We start from the raw sequence: 14,430 nt of genomic DNA on the forward strand, positions 1-14,430 counted from the left end.
ACTTGCTCATTTTGTGGTTTTGTTGAAGAAACAGCTCCCCATTTAATTTGTGATTGTAGTATAACCAATACATCTTGGATTGACTTAAGCTCTTATGTTTTTAGCCCCACAAATAGCTATAGTTTACACAATATGGCTATGACCTAAAGTCACATCAAAACAAGTCAAGAGTAATCGAGCACGCTTTCAATCTACAATAAGCCAATGGCAAACAGGACCCGCCCACATAATTATCATACAATAGACAGAAATGTAAGAAAAAATAAAAAAATAAATACAAAAATAAATAAATGTGGGAATATTTAAATATAGAAATAAATACATGTGGGAATAAATAAATATAAAAATAAATGAATGCATAAATAAATAATAAAAACACAAAAAAAAAAACAAATGAAAGAATAAAAGTGTTTTAAAGAATAAAAATAAAAAGAGAAAATATTTAATAAAAAGAGAAAATAATAAATAAAGGAAAAAAAGTCATACAAAAATAAATTCAGGAATAACTTTCATTAAAAACTAATTATATTTGTTTTATCAAGACATGTATTAATTTATTTATTCATGTATTTATTTATTATTTTTGCATGTTTTGTCCTCCATAGCCTTGCGGCACTAAGATAAAGTATTCCATTTTTTTTTATTAAAGAAACAACATTTATTTTGAACAACAGTGCACAAGGGTTATGCAATTTATCATTTCATTCTGTTGTTGTTGTTGTTGTTTTGACCTGATATAATTGAGATTTACTGGTTTAGATCATACAAACAGGAGGTGTGTCCCAAACAACACACTATACACTATGCACTTACAAAATATACTATGCACTCAGTCATGTAGTATATGAATTTTCAAAGTGTAGTATCGTACCAAATGGAACACTGAATGTGGTGATGGTTAAGCATCCAACTCACATTTGTAAGTTGCAGTATCCACTGAGGTTTTGCTAGCTGCTACATCCTTCATCATTTACATAATTTCTTTTCAGACCAGCAGCAGCTCCGCCCCTTCCGGTATGTACAGCAAGCCGCGAGCGCTGAGTGAATTAAGTGTCCAACATTTCACACTCTGTTTTGACAGTTGAAAAAGTGCATCATCCGGTTACTTTAAGTACACTTCTTTTGCTGCATTTTCAATCTATGTAGTGTACACTTAACACTTAACGTTTTTTTACTACACAGAAGCGTTCGCCGTTAAACAGCTGTCGGAAGTGACGTTTTAAACCCATGCGTTGTGTTGCCGCTAGCTTTAGCGCGCTATCCACCCTCAGTTCAGCACTTTTATCTCAATAATATGTATTCACTCAGCATGGTATGATAGTAAAGCATTTAACTCACTTTTGTAAGGTGCTGTCTTCACAGAAGTTTTGCTAGTTGTCATATTCTCCATTATTTACAAATGTTTTGCCAGATCACCATCGCTGCCGTTAACTCCGCCCCTTCCGCAAGTCGCATGTGCTGAGTGCATGAAGCGTCCATCATTTCAAACGACATTTTGACGGGTGAAAAAGTGCATCCTCCGGGTACTTTAAGTACACTTCTTTTGCTGCATTTCAATGTAAATATAATACTCGCACAACACTGTAAAAATGTCTGTAATTTTAATGGTAAAAAAGATTGTAAAAATGCTACAGAAAAAGTTAATTGATTAACGAGTATTAACAGTTAAATATACAGTAGGCCTACATTTTTTAAATATAGAGACAATGCAGTAGTTTTTACAATAAAATTTTTTAAAGATAAAATTTGTTAGATGTATAAACTATGATTTTCCTGTATATTTAATGGTAAAAATTGACAGTATGTTTAACAAGAGATTACATGTACTTTTTACAATAAATTATTGTTAAAATTACAGTAAAAAAAAAAAAAAAAAATTGGGCATTCCCACAATTCCCTGCAAGACACATCATATTTCATTATATAATTTATGGGATTAGTTGTTTCGTCTTATTTCTAATATCATTTATGTACATTGGGGTGTTCAGTGTTATATTTGATCTAGTTTAGTTAATGTTTACTGCATTATTTTTATTTCACGTTACCCTGATGGTGTTTAGTGTTTGTGTAAGTGAGACTGAGCACTGTCTACATTGTTATTGATCATTGCACTTGATTTTTACAGTGATTAACAACGCCTTGTAAATTAAAAAGCAGATATTTACTGTTTCAGAAGGTAATATCATTTTCTTAACTGTGAATTTAACAGAATTTATCAGATTGTTTTTACAGTGCCTGCGTGGTCATATAAGTTATAATTAAAAATTTACAGGTTATGTAAAGTTGTTTACATTTTTTACTGCATATTTTTACATAATTATTCTGGCAACCACAGCTGCCCGTTTTTTTTTTCTTTTGTAAAAACAACAGGATTTTCTTAGTGTACTTACACTTCAAATTGATGTAAAATAGTGCACAAGTGTACAGTTTGGGATGCACCCAGGTAAAATTGTGAAAAATTCATAATTAAAATTGCGATTAGCATAAAACAGGGATAACTGATAATGGGCGAGGCTTATGTCTCTTGTTTAAAAAAATAAAATTATATATATATATATATAAAACCCTCACCCAAAACTAACCCTAACTATGTATAATTGACGATCTGATGTGTATAGAATACTGAATACATCAGTGTCACGTAGAACATGTTACTTTTCTCAGCGCTGCTCTGGATAGCCCAGTTACTGCTTTCAATAACTGCATAATGATTTATGTCCTGTTGTTCATCTTGGACCAAATCTTTTGAAAAAAATTTAAAAAGATTTGAAGCCATCATACTTTAGTCTCCAATAATACAAACATCTCCACTCAGTGGTTCAAAAACACAGGTACAATGAACTACCCTCAGAACCCAATTTTTTTAATTTTGAACAGTAAGCCAGAATCACACAAGGGATCATTTGTTTATCATAACCAATTCAAACCATTCAAAGTAAAAACATTTGTCTTCATTGTTAAAAATTATAGCTTTATTTTTTCCAGATACAAAATGTCAACATTTTGGCTCCCAATTTCTCCTCAACGGAGAGAGTAATTCTATCCAAGACGGGGGAAAAAAACATGTCTTCACAATATGTACAGGCACATATACACAATTGGTAGCAAACTATACACAATACAAATAGAAGAGTCTTTAGAATGGGTCCAAGTTCTCTTTTAACAACTACTTCATAAGAAAATGTCCATATATTTTCCCCCCTTGTATAAAAGTTGTGTCAAATGTGGTGAAGAGCAAGGGCTTCGTATACACCAACAATCCATTATAACTATGAAGTGTTGGACAACTAGAAATAAAATAGGCTACAAAGGAGTGTTTATAATGAATCCATTAATCTGCAAAGAAACAAAGCTGTATTCCTCACGATTGGCAAGACAGTCAATTGCCAGACTGTACAAAAAGATGTTGTGTAAAGAAATGAGGGTACATAACGGGAGATTTTCAAATCACCTCACCGTCATGTACAAAGCGCTACTTATACTTACAAGCTTTAATGTACGCACGCACACACACACACACACACACAGAGCGAGCGAGAGAGAGACAGAGAGTGGTCCACTTGTGTTTATGAGAGTCATGCACTCATAATGCAGTCCGTAGAGTGAAACTCTCATCAATCAGTAAATCCAATCAAATCTCAAGCATGCATCAGTCTAATAATCAAAAATACATCAAGAAGCCAAACACATTCAAAAACAGGCTAGTAAACATACATAGGATAAGCAAATTAAAAAGTTGAGATATTATTTTACAACACAACCCTGTGCATATATTAATATGATGAACCGAAATCGCATAAATAAATGCAGGACCAGGGAAGCATTCAGTAAGTTTCAAATAGATGTCCAGATAGCATCTAGTTTGTATGAAAGCAACAAACAGGGGTTTAGCTTTGACCCTTCAATGAACGAAAGACTCAAATGTTTATTTTCAGTTCTTTACATAAATTATTACATTAAAGCATAAACCCTTTAATTTAAGCTTTACAAAAATGTAGACATTATGGGTGCACCACAATGTAAACACAAAGTGCTTCTGGCAAAAAACAAATCATAATTTTAACAAGCAAACAAGAACAGAGCACATAACGTATAGTTTAAAGTTCAAGCCAAAATCATTACAATTGACACTTTTGTCACCCTTGACATTTTAAACTAGGTTGGAAATGAAGTGTTGGACAACTAGAAATAAAATAGGCTACAAAAGTGTGTTTATAATGAATCCATTGAGATCAGCGGCTGTAATCCTGAGGCTGAAACACACACAGTGACCAAGAGCCCAATATAACAGAATTAACTCGCCATGATCTTCACTAATTCACACTTCCACGGGCAATATTTGTGCCACAGTTCCTCATCTTCTTGACTTGGCAAGTAATGTCAAGCATGTGTATTTTAATTTATAGACTATTATAAAAAGTAACAAAAGGCACCTTTGGCAGTCATGTATAAATAAGCATTATTTACAATAGAAGTTTCTATTCAGTGTCTGATTTACACAACTCTCAATTCAACTGCTGCTGTTCTAATCGCAGGAGCAATAAAGATGCTATTCTCCGCCTGTCACCTCAACATCCAAAGACCCACACTGACCCAGTTTTGTTTCAATATCTCGCAAGAAACTGCACATCCCAGCTGCATCTTTTTGGATTTCATTTGATACACAAATCACATGTTATTATAGCTTGGAGAAATGTGCTCCCTTGTGCTATTACATTACAGTACAAGCAAGTATGGGCAAACTGGCTCATATTTTACGCAATCATCCAAGGAGAAATGAAGCCTATTTTAGGTCCATTAAGACTTTTGGCATTGTAACATTATTTTCATGACAATTAAATACATCCCCCCTCCCCAGCTCTCGTTACCGTATTGCAAAAAATGTATAGTATTACCACAATGTGAAAAATATTGCCATTAAATTTGAAGTGCATGGCAATATAATCTTTGTGATTATTTAAAACAAAACAGTCAACAGCATTTGTAGCATAATGTTGATTTTCATTTGGACTTGTACACAAAAAGCAGAGTAGCAAAGCAAAAAATGTATATATTATTACTATAATACATTAAATATATTAAATCTTTAGTTTTTAATAAAAAGGAGGGACATGTCGAAATAATTAACATTATTCCACAAATGTTGTTCATTCATCTTATCTTTTACTGAATCTGTAACATTCCTTTAATGGTCCTAAAATAGGCATACTTTTTTATGCGTAGGTGAAAGAACAACCACATAGTTTATCAGAAATCTTGGGAGTGAAAAAATATCAATGCAATGACAAACTTTAAGTTATCCAGATCAAAGAGCTGCAGTACAAGTATCAAGACAACAGCGAACGTTGAAAAACAAAGAACGTTGAATGTGACTCACTTGCATGCACTCATTAAATTACACAACATGCACACAAATGTTGTGCTCTTATAACTTGTTTTGGCAATTGTATGCATAAACTTACTCTAAAAGTTCCAAGTTTAATACTTGAGTGATCAGCAATACTAATGTAGAAATGTCAGTATAAAATGTTAATACCAAATGGCCAGACTTTGATTTTGAGTTGATCATGAAGTATAAAAACTAGGCTAAGAGAAAACTTTGACATCTCTAAACCTGGAACAAATGACTACAGTAGATGAAGTAACTAAAGGATGTAAATAGTTTTGAGATTATTGTAATGGTTGTAAGTAGGTCACACCTTGTAGCGGTCCATGAAACTTTGATCAATGAAACTCAAGTATAAAAAAATGGTACAAAATGTGTCTCAGCATGTCATAATACATGTGAGAGCCACTTCAGTAGACTTGGGGTCAAATAATTTTAATTCCAGTAAGCTTCACATATACAGCAGCCCCTTTTGGACAAACACACCACCAATTCACAAACATGAACACACACACACACACACACACTTTCAATTTGTCAATGATACTATGAGTAGCTTCAGTTTGAAAAACGATCCTTCTCCATTAAAATTCTCATTACGATTTCATTGAAAGGAGGTGATCATAACTTCATTTCCAGTTCCCTTTTGTTAAGAATTCACCAAGTGCTTATCAGAAAAGTCATGGAAGTACAGGTGGAGGGCAGAGTTTGACTCGGTGGCTGGATTTCCTCAGCCGATCAATCAACACTTCATTTGAAAAAGCACAGATTGGACTCTCAGATGTGATTAAAGGGTAAAAGACCAAAGCCTAAAGGTCAGTGACTTTATTCTCCACCAGGGCAGCGACCTGCTGCAGGCGATACGCCAACTGCATCTTTTGCCCTGCTGCGTCCTCCTCCAGAGACATGATGACCTGTATACAATGCATTCAGCACAAAACCTAATGTGAGGAATAGAAATTCACTCAAAGGAAACAAGAACCTTTCAGTCTTATACTGACCTGATCGTAGTATTTGTTGATATACTTGTATAGTTCATGCAACGCCACCAAACTGTTCATCTCTGATGCAAAACTCTAAACAGACAATCAAGAGAGAGTTATGGCAATCTTACAACAATTCACATGACTTGAAATATACTAATAAATCAGGCATAATGGGAACTGAAACTCGGTCGGTAATTAACCAGGGACCAGGACAAACATTTAAAATGTGAGCTTGAATTTTATTGTATATTCTCTGCTTTTTATCTATTAAAGTTAGGGTGTGTAATCCAGAAAGGCTAGCAGTTAGCAAGCTAGCTTTGAAAGCATAGAGACCGCCCTCGCTTCGGAGGTGTTTCCAAAGCCACGCTTCCTCTATCACACATGCTATCTGGATGTGAAGAGACTTTCAACCAGTATAATACAAAAACATTTCTGGAAAAGATTGCACACCCTAGCTTTAAACATTTAATACTGTTATTTACACTATATATGTACATATATTTCTATAAAATACTGAACAATTTTTCAGATTGAAACTATTTCAATTAAACCAATTTAAGAAAAAATGCCCCTCTATTCCTGGGGTCAAATATAGTCCCCCTTCATAACTTAATTCCCAATATGGTTTCAGAATCCCGCAATTCTAATTTTCAGAAAAATTCACGCTAAAAATGTTCATTTAATTTAGAAGGGAGTCAAATTCTAGCTCACCCCTGACAATTCTGTGAGGGTGGAATTCATTTCCTGGTAACATCCAGACACTGCGTTGTGAATATCACTATAGTACCTACAAGAGATCATAGAATTAATGTCATTACAGAATTAAATATCTTTACATTTGACTTAATGTATTCATTTCAGCTCTATGTTGATCCTAACATGGTGATTCTCACCAAACTATCAAGATCATGCAATGGGTCGATTTTAGTCCAAATGCTATTGTATTTTGCATACAGAAAATGAAGCCCATTTATTAAGGCCTTAAAGATTTATTACATTGTGACATAATTTTTATGACAGTTATGCACATTTTACCCCACCATTCTCATTACCGCAATGTGACAAAGACTTTACAGTTTTTTACTTTTATACTTTAACATGCTTTAAAGTATTTATGCATCATTGTAATACTGCCTTGGTATTAACTTATATACTGTCAAAAAAAAAAAAAAGACTTACGGTAATGAGAATCATCACTGAACACAACGGAAATATTAAGTTAAAACATGAATGCGCTACTGTAATGAGAATTGGGGGGTAAAATGTGTTAAATCGTCCTGAAAATAATGTCCCCCATGCAATATGTATTGATTTAGGGTTAAAGCTGAATTATGTAACCTTTTCTGTGATAAAATATTACACAGACACAACTGTCAATAAGCCATTTGTAGGGTAATTTTAACGAAAACACTGTCTCGGTGGCACTATAAAACTTCCTGTGTTTTAAGCGACCCGTCCACATGACACAACACTGGGCCTGTTTACATGCACACCAATACGCTGATTACTCCCCAAAATCAGTTTTTTTTAATTAAACGAAAGCAAGAAATCTGCATTTATGACATTCAAATGACATTTGAAATAATCGTGTATTCTGTGTTTTTTACGTCAAATCGTAAAAAGGCATGCACAAACCATGTGCACATATGGATAAGTCGTAAGAACCCCGGTTAAGGTGTTTACATGCAACGCAAAATGTGGATAATTTGCAAACATGTACCATGTCGATCGGTTTATTCTTAATAAGCCCTTTTTGACCTTACAACGATAAAAGCCATTTACATGACCAGAAGCATTGTACGCTTATTAAGCTTAATTGGTGTAAGAGCGTGCATGCAAGAGTGTTCATTAAATTAACCAATGGTCTGAGAAAGGGGCGGGAATATCTGTTTGTTTGATCAACAGTAAGGGGTTTGAAAACAAACGTTTATTTTTGCAATCCCGTTCATTGGCACTAGTGGCAAAGATATAACACACTTCAGCTTTAAATCTGACCAGGACATTTTATTAAGCGGTATCGTGAGAATCACCTAGTTTGAAAAGGGCAGTATTGCTGTATTATTCTTTGATGCTCTCACCTTTCTACCAGCTGCTTGTATCGAGGAATTTCCCTGGCGTACAACAACTTATTCACAGGAGAATCCTAAAGGACACAGAGATACGTCAATGAGCTCTTTTATACATTCAAAAACAGTGTTTTCTTATTTCCTTTTCTCTTTCCTGTCCTTGTTCATCTACTGCTTCAACTGTACTGCATATGAACACTCACTTGCAGAAGCCACTCATAATGAGGTCACAGCTAGAAAGGTCAAGAGGTTAAGTGCTGTACTGACCCGACCCACTTTGTGCTCTGATGTAGTGCAGGAATCAATGAAGGTCTGTGCGATAACAGAGAGGACAGCATCCACGCTATCCGTCACCTGCACATCGAAAACAAACTGAGGGTTCTTCAAGATGTTCACCCAGAAACGCAAAGGTAAACTGCAGACAGACGGAAACAAGATAGTAAATTGATGTTCAGTATAACACAAGGGGCATTGTTCCTATAAATTTCACCACATATTTTGATCAATGAATGTCCACAACCTTTTGAATAATTTGTAATCACTGGGTAGGGAGTTTTAAAAATAATCCTAAATAATCATTAATATGTCTTCTGAACAGTTTCAGCCACAAATTAAACATCACTATGGCTTTCATACAAGTTTTACTCTTCACAAGAGCATTATTTAACCAAAGAAATATTTTTGTTTTAAAAGTTTGCATAAGTACATTCGTATAAAAATCCATAAATTAAGATTTGATGGAAAAATATTTCACCAAAATTATTTCCAGATTTTCCATGACTTATTTTTTTTACAACTTATAACAATATAATTCTAAGCAGACAGAATTAATTTCTAAGAACATCATCTGAAATAAATCCAAATGTAATATTTAATCTAAAATGTATCTTGGTACAAAGTACAGCATGATTGCTCGGGGAAGCTATCCTGTTGTTTCAAGAGATATGGGCAGTTCTGCTGACCTGTTTGTTTTCCAGATGTGCACCGTCTCTGGGTCTTCGATACCGTGTTTCTCTGCCATGTCATCCAGGAAGTCAAAAAAGAATCTGACAGCGATGGGTGGAGGCCTTTTAGTGCTCAAAATGGCTACAAACACATCATCTACAAACTTCTGCAGAGTGCCCTGAAGATACACATTTATAAACACAGATCAACTTTAAACCATACTGACAGTCAGCAGAAGATAGATAGAAGATATATCTCCCAAATAAACATGGGAAGTACAGGATCCATTCAATAAGGCATACACAGTATGACAGATCCTTCATTCTTGCACTTGTAGTGTACCTTCATTGAAAGCAGTCGTGTTAGGTAGATCTCTGGTATTGCTTTTGCACGCTCTCTCTCTCTCATGCTGCTCTTCCTGTGTTTGGGGATTTCAGAGTCTTCGTTTGGCTTTACTAGATGCCACAACCGAAGACCTTCCTCCTCCTCCCCTTCCAGGATAGGAGTTTCTACAGTATCCATAAAGAAAAGATTACAATGAGAAATTTATATTTTGATTTCTGATTGTCAGCAATTAAGTAAAAATATCTGGTAAGTAATGGAAGTTTTCTTAAGATTGATCAAATTGCATGCTGTTGTCTTACTCTCTCCAGTCTGATACACCTGGTTTACTCCTAGAGAACTCTGGGAACGAGGGATGAGAGCCACAGTGGCCTCATCAGGCACCTGATAGAACAAGAGTAGAAAGTCTTAAAGCAAAGTCAAATCACACCTGACTAACCAGACAACCAACTAACTCACAAATCAACCAACCAGCTAACCAACTAACTCACAAATCAACCAACCAGCTAACCAATCCACAAATCAACCAACCAGCTAACCAATCCACAAATCAACCAACCAGCTAACCAATCCACAAATCAACCAACCAGCTAACCAATCCACAAATGAACCAACCAGCTACCTATCTACCTAAATCAAAAAAAAATCAATCAAGCAGCTAACTAACCAATCCACAATCATTCATTCATCCACCCACCAATCCATCAACAAACTAACCGGACAACCAAGTCAATCAACTAACCCACAAATCAACCAACTGTCTAAGCTAACCAATCCACAAACTTCTAACTAACTAATCAACCAACCAATTCACAAATCACAATGGGAGAAAGGTGCCATATGTTGTTCCAGGCAGGCTTCTCTGCCTTACAGGATTATGGTGGGGGTGAGATTAGGGCATCTGCTGCCTACCAGGAACAAACTGTGGGACCTTTGTTCAATGGGCTTCACAAATCAACCAAACAGCTAAACACTAATCCACAAAATATCTCTCCATCCATCCTTATATCAAAGAACCTGCCAACTACTAATCCACAAATCAACCAACTAACCAATTCACAAATCAACCAAATGGCTAGCTAACCAATCTACAAATCAATCAAACAGCTAACAAAGTCATCTACAAATCATCTATCAATCAACCTATAAATCAACCAATATAAAAATCAATCAACCAACCAACTGATTTACCAACTAATCCACAAATCAACCAACAAACCAATCCAAAAATCAACCAAGCAGCTAACCAACCAATAAAGAAATAATAATAAAAGAAAATTAACCAGCAAACTAACCAATCCACAAAGCAACCAACCGGCTAATTAACCAACCTGCAAATCAATCAAATGACAAACCAAGTTATCCACAAATCATCAATCCATCCACAAATCAACCAAACAGCTACCTAACCAATTCACAAATCAACCAACTGACTACCTAACCAATCCACAAATCAACCAACTGACTAACTAACCAATCCACAAATCATCCATCCATAAATCAAACAACCGCCTAACTAACCAATCCACAAATCAACCAACTAACTAACCAATCTACAAATCAACCAAATGGCTAGCTAACCAATCTACAAATCAATCAAACAGCTAACAAAGTCATCTACAAATCATCTATCAATCAACCTATAAATCAACCAATATAAAAATCAATCAACCAACCGATTTACCAACTAATCCACAAATCAACCAACAAACCAATCCAAAAATCAACCAAGCAGCTAACCAACCAATAAAGAAATAATAATAAAAGAAAATGAACCGGCAAACTAACCAATACACAAATCAATCATCCATCCACAAAGCAACCAACCGGCTAATTAACCAACCTGCAAATCAATCAAATGACAAACCAAGTTATCCACAATTCATCCATCAAGCCATATATACAGAAATAAAACAACCTGCTAACTAGCCAATATAAAAATCAACCAAATGACTAACTAACTAATTCACAAATCATCAATCCATCCACAAATCAACCAAACAGCTACCTAACCAATCCACAAATCAACCAACTGACTAACTAACCAATCCACAAATCAACCAACTAACTAACCAATCCACAAATCAACCAAACAGCTACATAACCAATCCACACATCAACCAACTGACTAACTAACCAATCCACAAATCATCCATCCATAAATCAAACAACCGCCTAACTAACCAATCCACAAATCAACCAACTAACTAACCAATCTACAAATCAACCAACTGGCTTACTTACCAATCCATAAAATAACCAACCAGCTAACTAACTAACCAATCCACAAATCAACCAACTGCCTAAATAACTAATATACAAATCAACTAACTGATTAACCAACTAATTCACAAATCATCCATCCAATCAACTAACCAACCCATAAACTCAAAAATCCACCAACCAACCTGATTAAACTTGAAATGTGTAAGATGGTATGTTTGTCACATCAAATGTACCTTGTAGTGCTGTAAAGTGTTGATCCGTTTCCAGCGACCGTGAACGATGGCTGTGACATCATCATCAGAAAGTGTCAGGTGACCTGCCTGACCTGATCGCCACTCTGAAGAAACAGGGTAAGCAAAAATAAATATCTAAATATATTGATCTGAATAAAAATTTAACAAACTAGTATTTCAGATTTCAAAATATTTCTACCAAACTTTTTCTACCCAAAATATTTAACATGGTTAGGACTAGTCAAGCCATGTGAAAATCGATTGTACCAAGGTCCAATGAGTCTGCGGCTGGTCTCTGGGAATAAGGAGCTCCTTTATAGATCTGGTCCAGGATTTTATCTTTAACTTGAGTTATTGTGTCAGAGTCCAGAACTTTAACAGGACAAGGCTGGACCTCGACTCCACTTTTCACCAGCACTGTCAGAGTCTAAAAGACAGAAAACAATTTTTTTTTTATATATATATATATCTCATATGCTGTTCAAAACCCATACGATTTTCTTTCACGGAACACAATATGAGATTTTCGGCAGAATGTCAGGAACTTTCACTGCATCTCTATTTTTCAATACAATGAAAGTGAATGGTGACTAAGTCTGGAACAACAATAGGGTGAGTACAGGGTGGGGGGGCGGGGGTGGGGGGGGGGATATTTGTCGTGAACTATCACTTTAAGAGAGTTTGTATAGCAAACAATGAGATGGACACACTATTGAGCAGTAGTCTATGTCCTCTCTGAGAAGGTGACTGTCATTGAGAGTGCGTTTGGCTTTGCCCGTCACTGCATCCACCGGTCCTTTATCCACCTGGTACTTAATAGCCCTATACAACTTGTAGAGAGGCTCTCCAGCAACCTCCTACACAAACAAAAACAAATTTTCATACATTAGCCTTTGCGTAAGCTGTGCATTACAATTTGTTTTACCACAGATTAATTGTTCCCCTCTATTTGTTGGGTTTTAGATTGGCTCCAACAATACAATGATTTGATAAACTAGTGATTTGTTCTCATAATTCACTATCAATAAATACAACTGTATAGAATTGCCACATGTCTAGAATGTAGGCCATCACACACTCTGATACCTTGAGAAAAGAGTAGAGACAGATGGACATCCAGTTGGTCAGCATCTTCTCCACAACCGTTTCAGTCCTACAGATGACGACATGCGTGAAATATTATTTCAGAGTAGATTTAATATAATCAGATCAAAGAGGATTAGACCGTTTGTTTTATTACACCGCTCAGATGAAAATTGAAATAAATAAACGGTCCCTGAGATTAACCCTCATGTTTTGTTTGCTAAATTCTATGAGCACTGATAAGCACAATTTCAATTTGATAACTTGCTTCCAAAGCCCTAAATGTAAAATTACTTTGGTTTGGGATCAAACATACTTAAAAATAATAGTTTAATGTCAATGTTATTATTCTTATTTTTTCCTCATACAGCTTTGAGGTCTCTGGGACCCTTAACAGAAAGGATGTCAAGTCAATTTCAACAGAATATGAGATAATAGTAGTGAATTCCTTAACTCTATGTTCCTGCAACTCAACTAGTACAGCAGGGTGCTAACGACACAAGGTCATGGATTCAACTCTGAGGGAATATACATAATGGTAAAATGTTTATCCACTGTAAGTCATTTGGATATCAAATGACTAAAAAGTAAAAAATACCTGCGCAGCATGAGTTTGGGGTTCTTGGCCACATATTGCTGCACCAGATCCCCCAGTAGAGTCTTCATGACATCAGTGAAGTACTCCAGCTTATCATGTAGAGCCATCGTGAGAAGAGATGCCACATAACCTCGGTCTCTCTGTGAGAAACTCTGCTGGGCTTCTAGGGTATGAATGAACTAGAGGAACCCAGGGCAGAATTTATCTACATTAGTACCACCGATGTTAGCGGAGATGCATAAAAGCTTATTACTTTGACAAATCTCCTTCAAACAACCCAAGCTTTCAAAACAAAGCATCTGCAAAGTATTTAAAATGCTGATGTGCAACATTGAAGTTTCAGTGAACTGTTTGGCAGTTTAGAGTCAGGTAAAGCATCAAGAAAGAGGCTAACGACTGAGATTTCCAAAATAAAACCCCTCAAACACACTAAACAGGCATCAAAGCTGCATTCATTTCACGCCAAATATTGCGTTCGTTAGCGTTTCATCTTTTGTTTACACTTTGAAGTGAAATAATGGTTCCAAATGTTAATATCCACAAGTGCCGCTGATGTGCGGAACAC

General features: G+C 35.5%; 1 protein-coding gene across 3 annotated transcripts in view; it reads right to left on the reverse strand.

Annotated features, from left to right (window-relative positions):
• Positions 1-2,956: 2,956 nt before the first annotated feature.
• LOC127631025 (plexin-B1-like) overlaps positions 2,957-14,430 on the reverse strand; it is an 84,828-nt gene continuing 73,354 nt past the window's right edge. For all 3 annotated transcript variants that reach the window (XM_052108964.1, XM_052108967.1, XM_052108965.1), the window contains exons 23-35: positions 13,866-14,044; positions 13,271-13,337; positions 12,895-13,041; positions 12,452-12,611; positions 12,185-12,288; positions 10,028-10,109; positions 9,726-9,892; positions 9,401-9,561; positions 8,706-8,853; positions 8,451-8,515; positions 7,084-7,159; positions 6,388-6,462; positions 2,957-6,300 (exon numbers count right to left, since the gene is read on the reverse strand). In XM_052108964.1, coding sequence (XP_051964924.1) covers positions 6,196-6,300; positions 6,388-6,462; positions 7,084-7,159; positions 8,451-8,515; positions 8,706-8,853; positions 9,401-9,561; positions 9,726-9,892; positions 10,028-10,109; positions 12,185-12,288; positions 12,452-12,611; positions 12,895-13,041; positions 13,271-13,337; positions 13,866-14,044 — 1,536 coding nt within the window. In that variant the 3' untranslated portion in view covers positions 2,957-6,195. The remainder of the gene's footprint in view (positions 6,301-6,387; positions 6,463-7,083; positions 7,160-8,450; positions 8,516-8,705; positions 8,854-9,400; positions 9,562-9,725; positions 9,893-10,027; positions 10,110-12,184; positions 12,289-12,451; positions 12,612-12,894; positions 13,042-13,270; positions 13,338-13,865; positions 14,045-14,430) is intronic.

Source organism: Xyrauchen texanus, chromosome 37, assembly GCF_025860055.1.
Source record: "Xyrauchen texanus isolate HMW12.3.18 chromosome 37, RBS_HiC_50CHRs, whole genome shotgun sequence".
NCBI lineage: Eukaryota > Metazoa > Chordata > Actinopteri > Cypriniformes > Catostomidae > Xyrauchen > Xyrauchen texanus.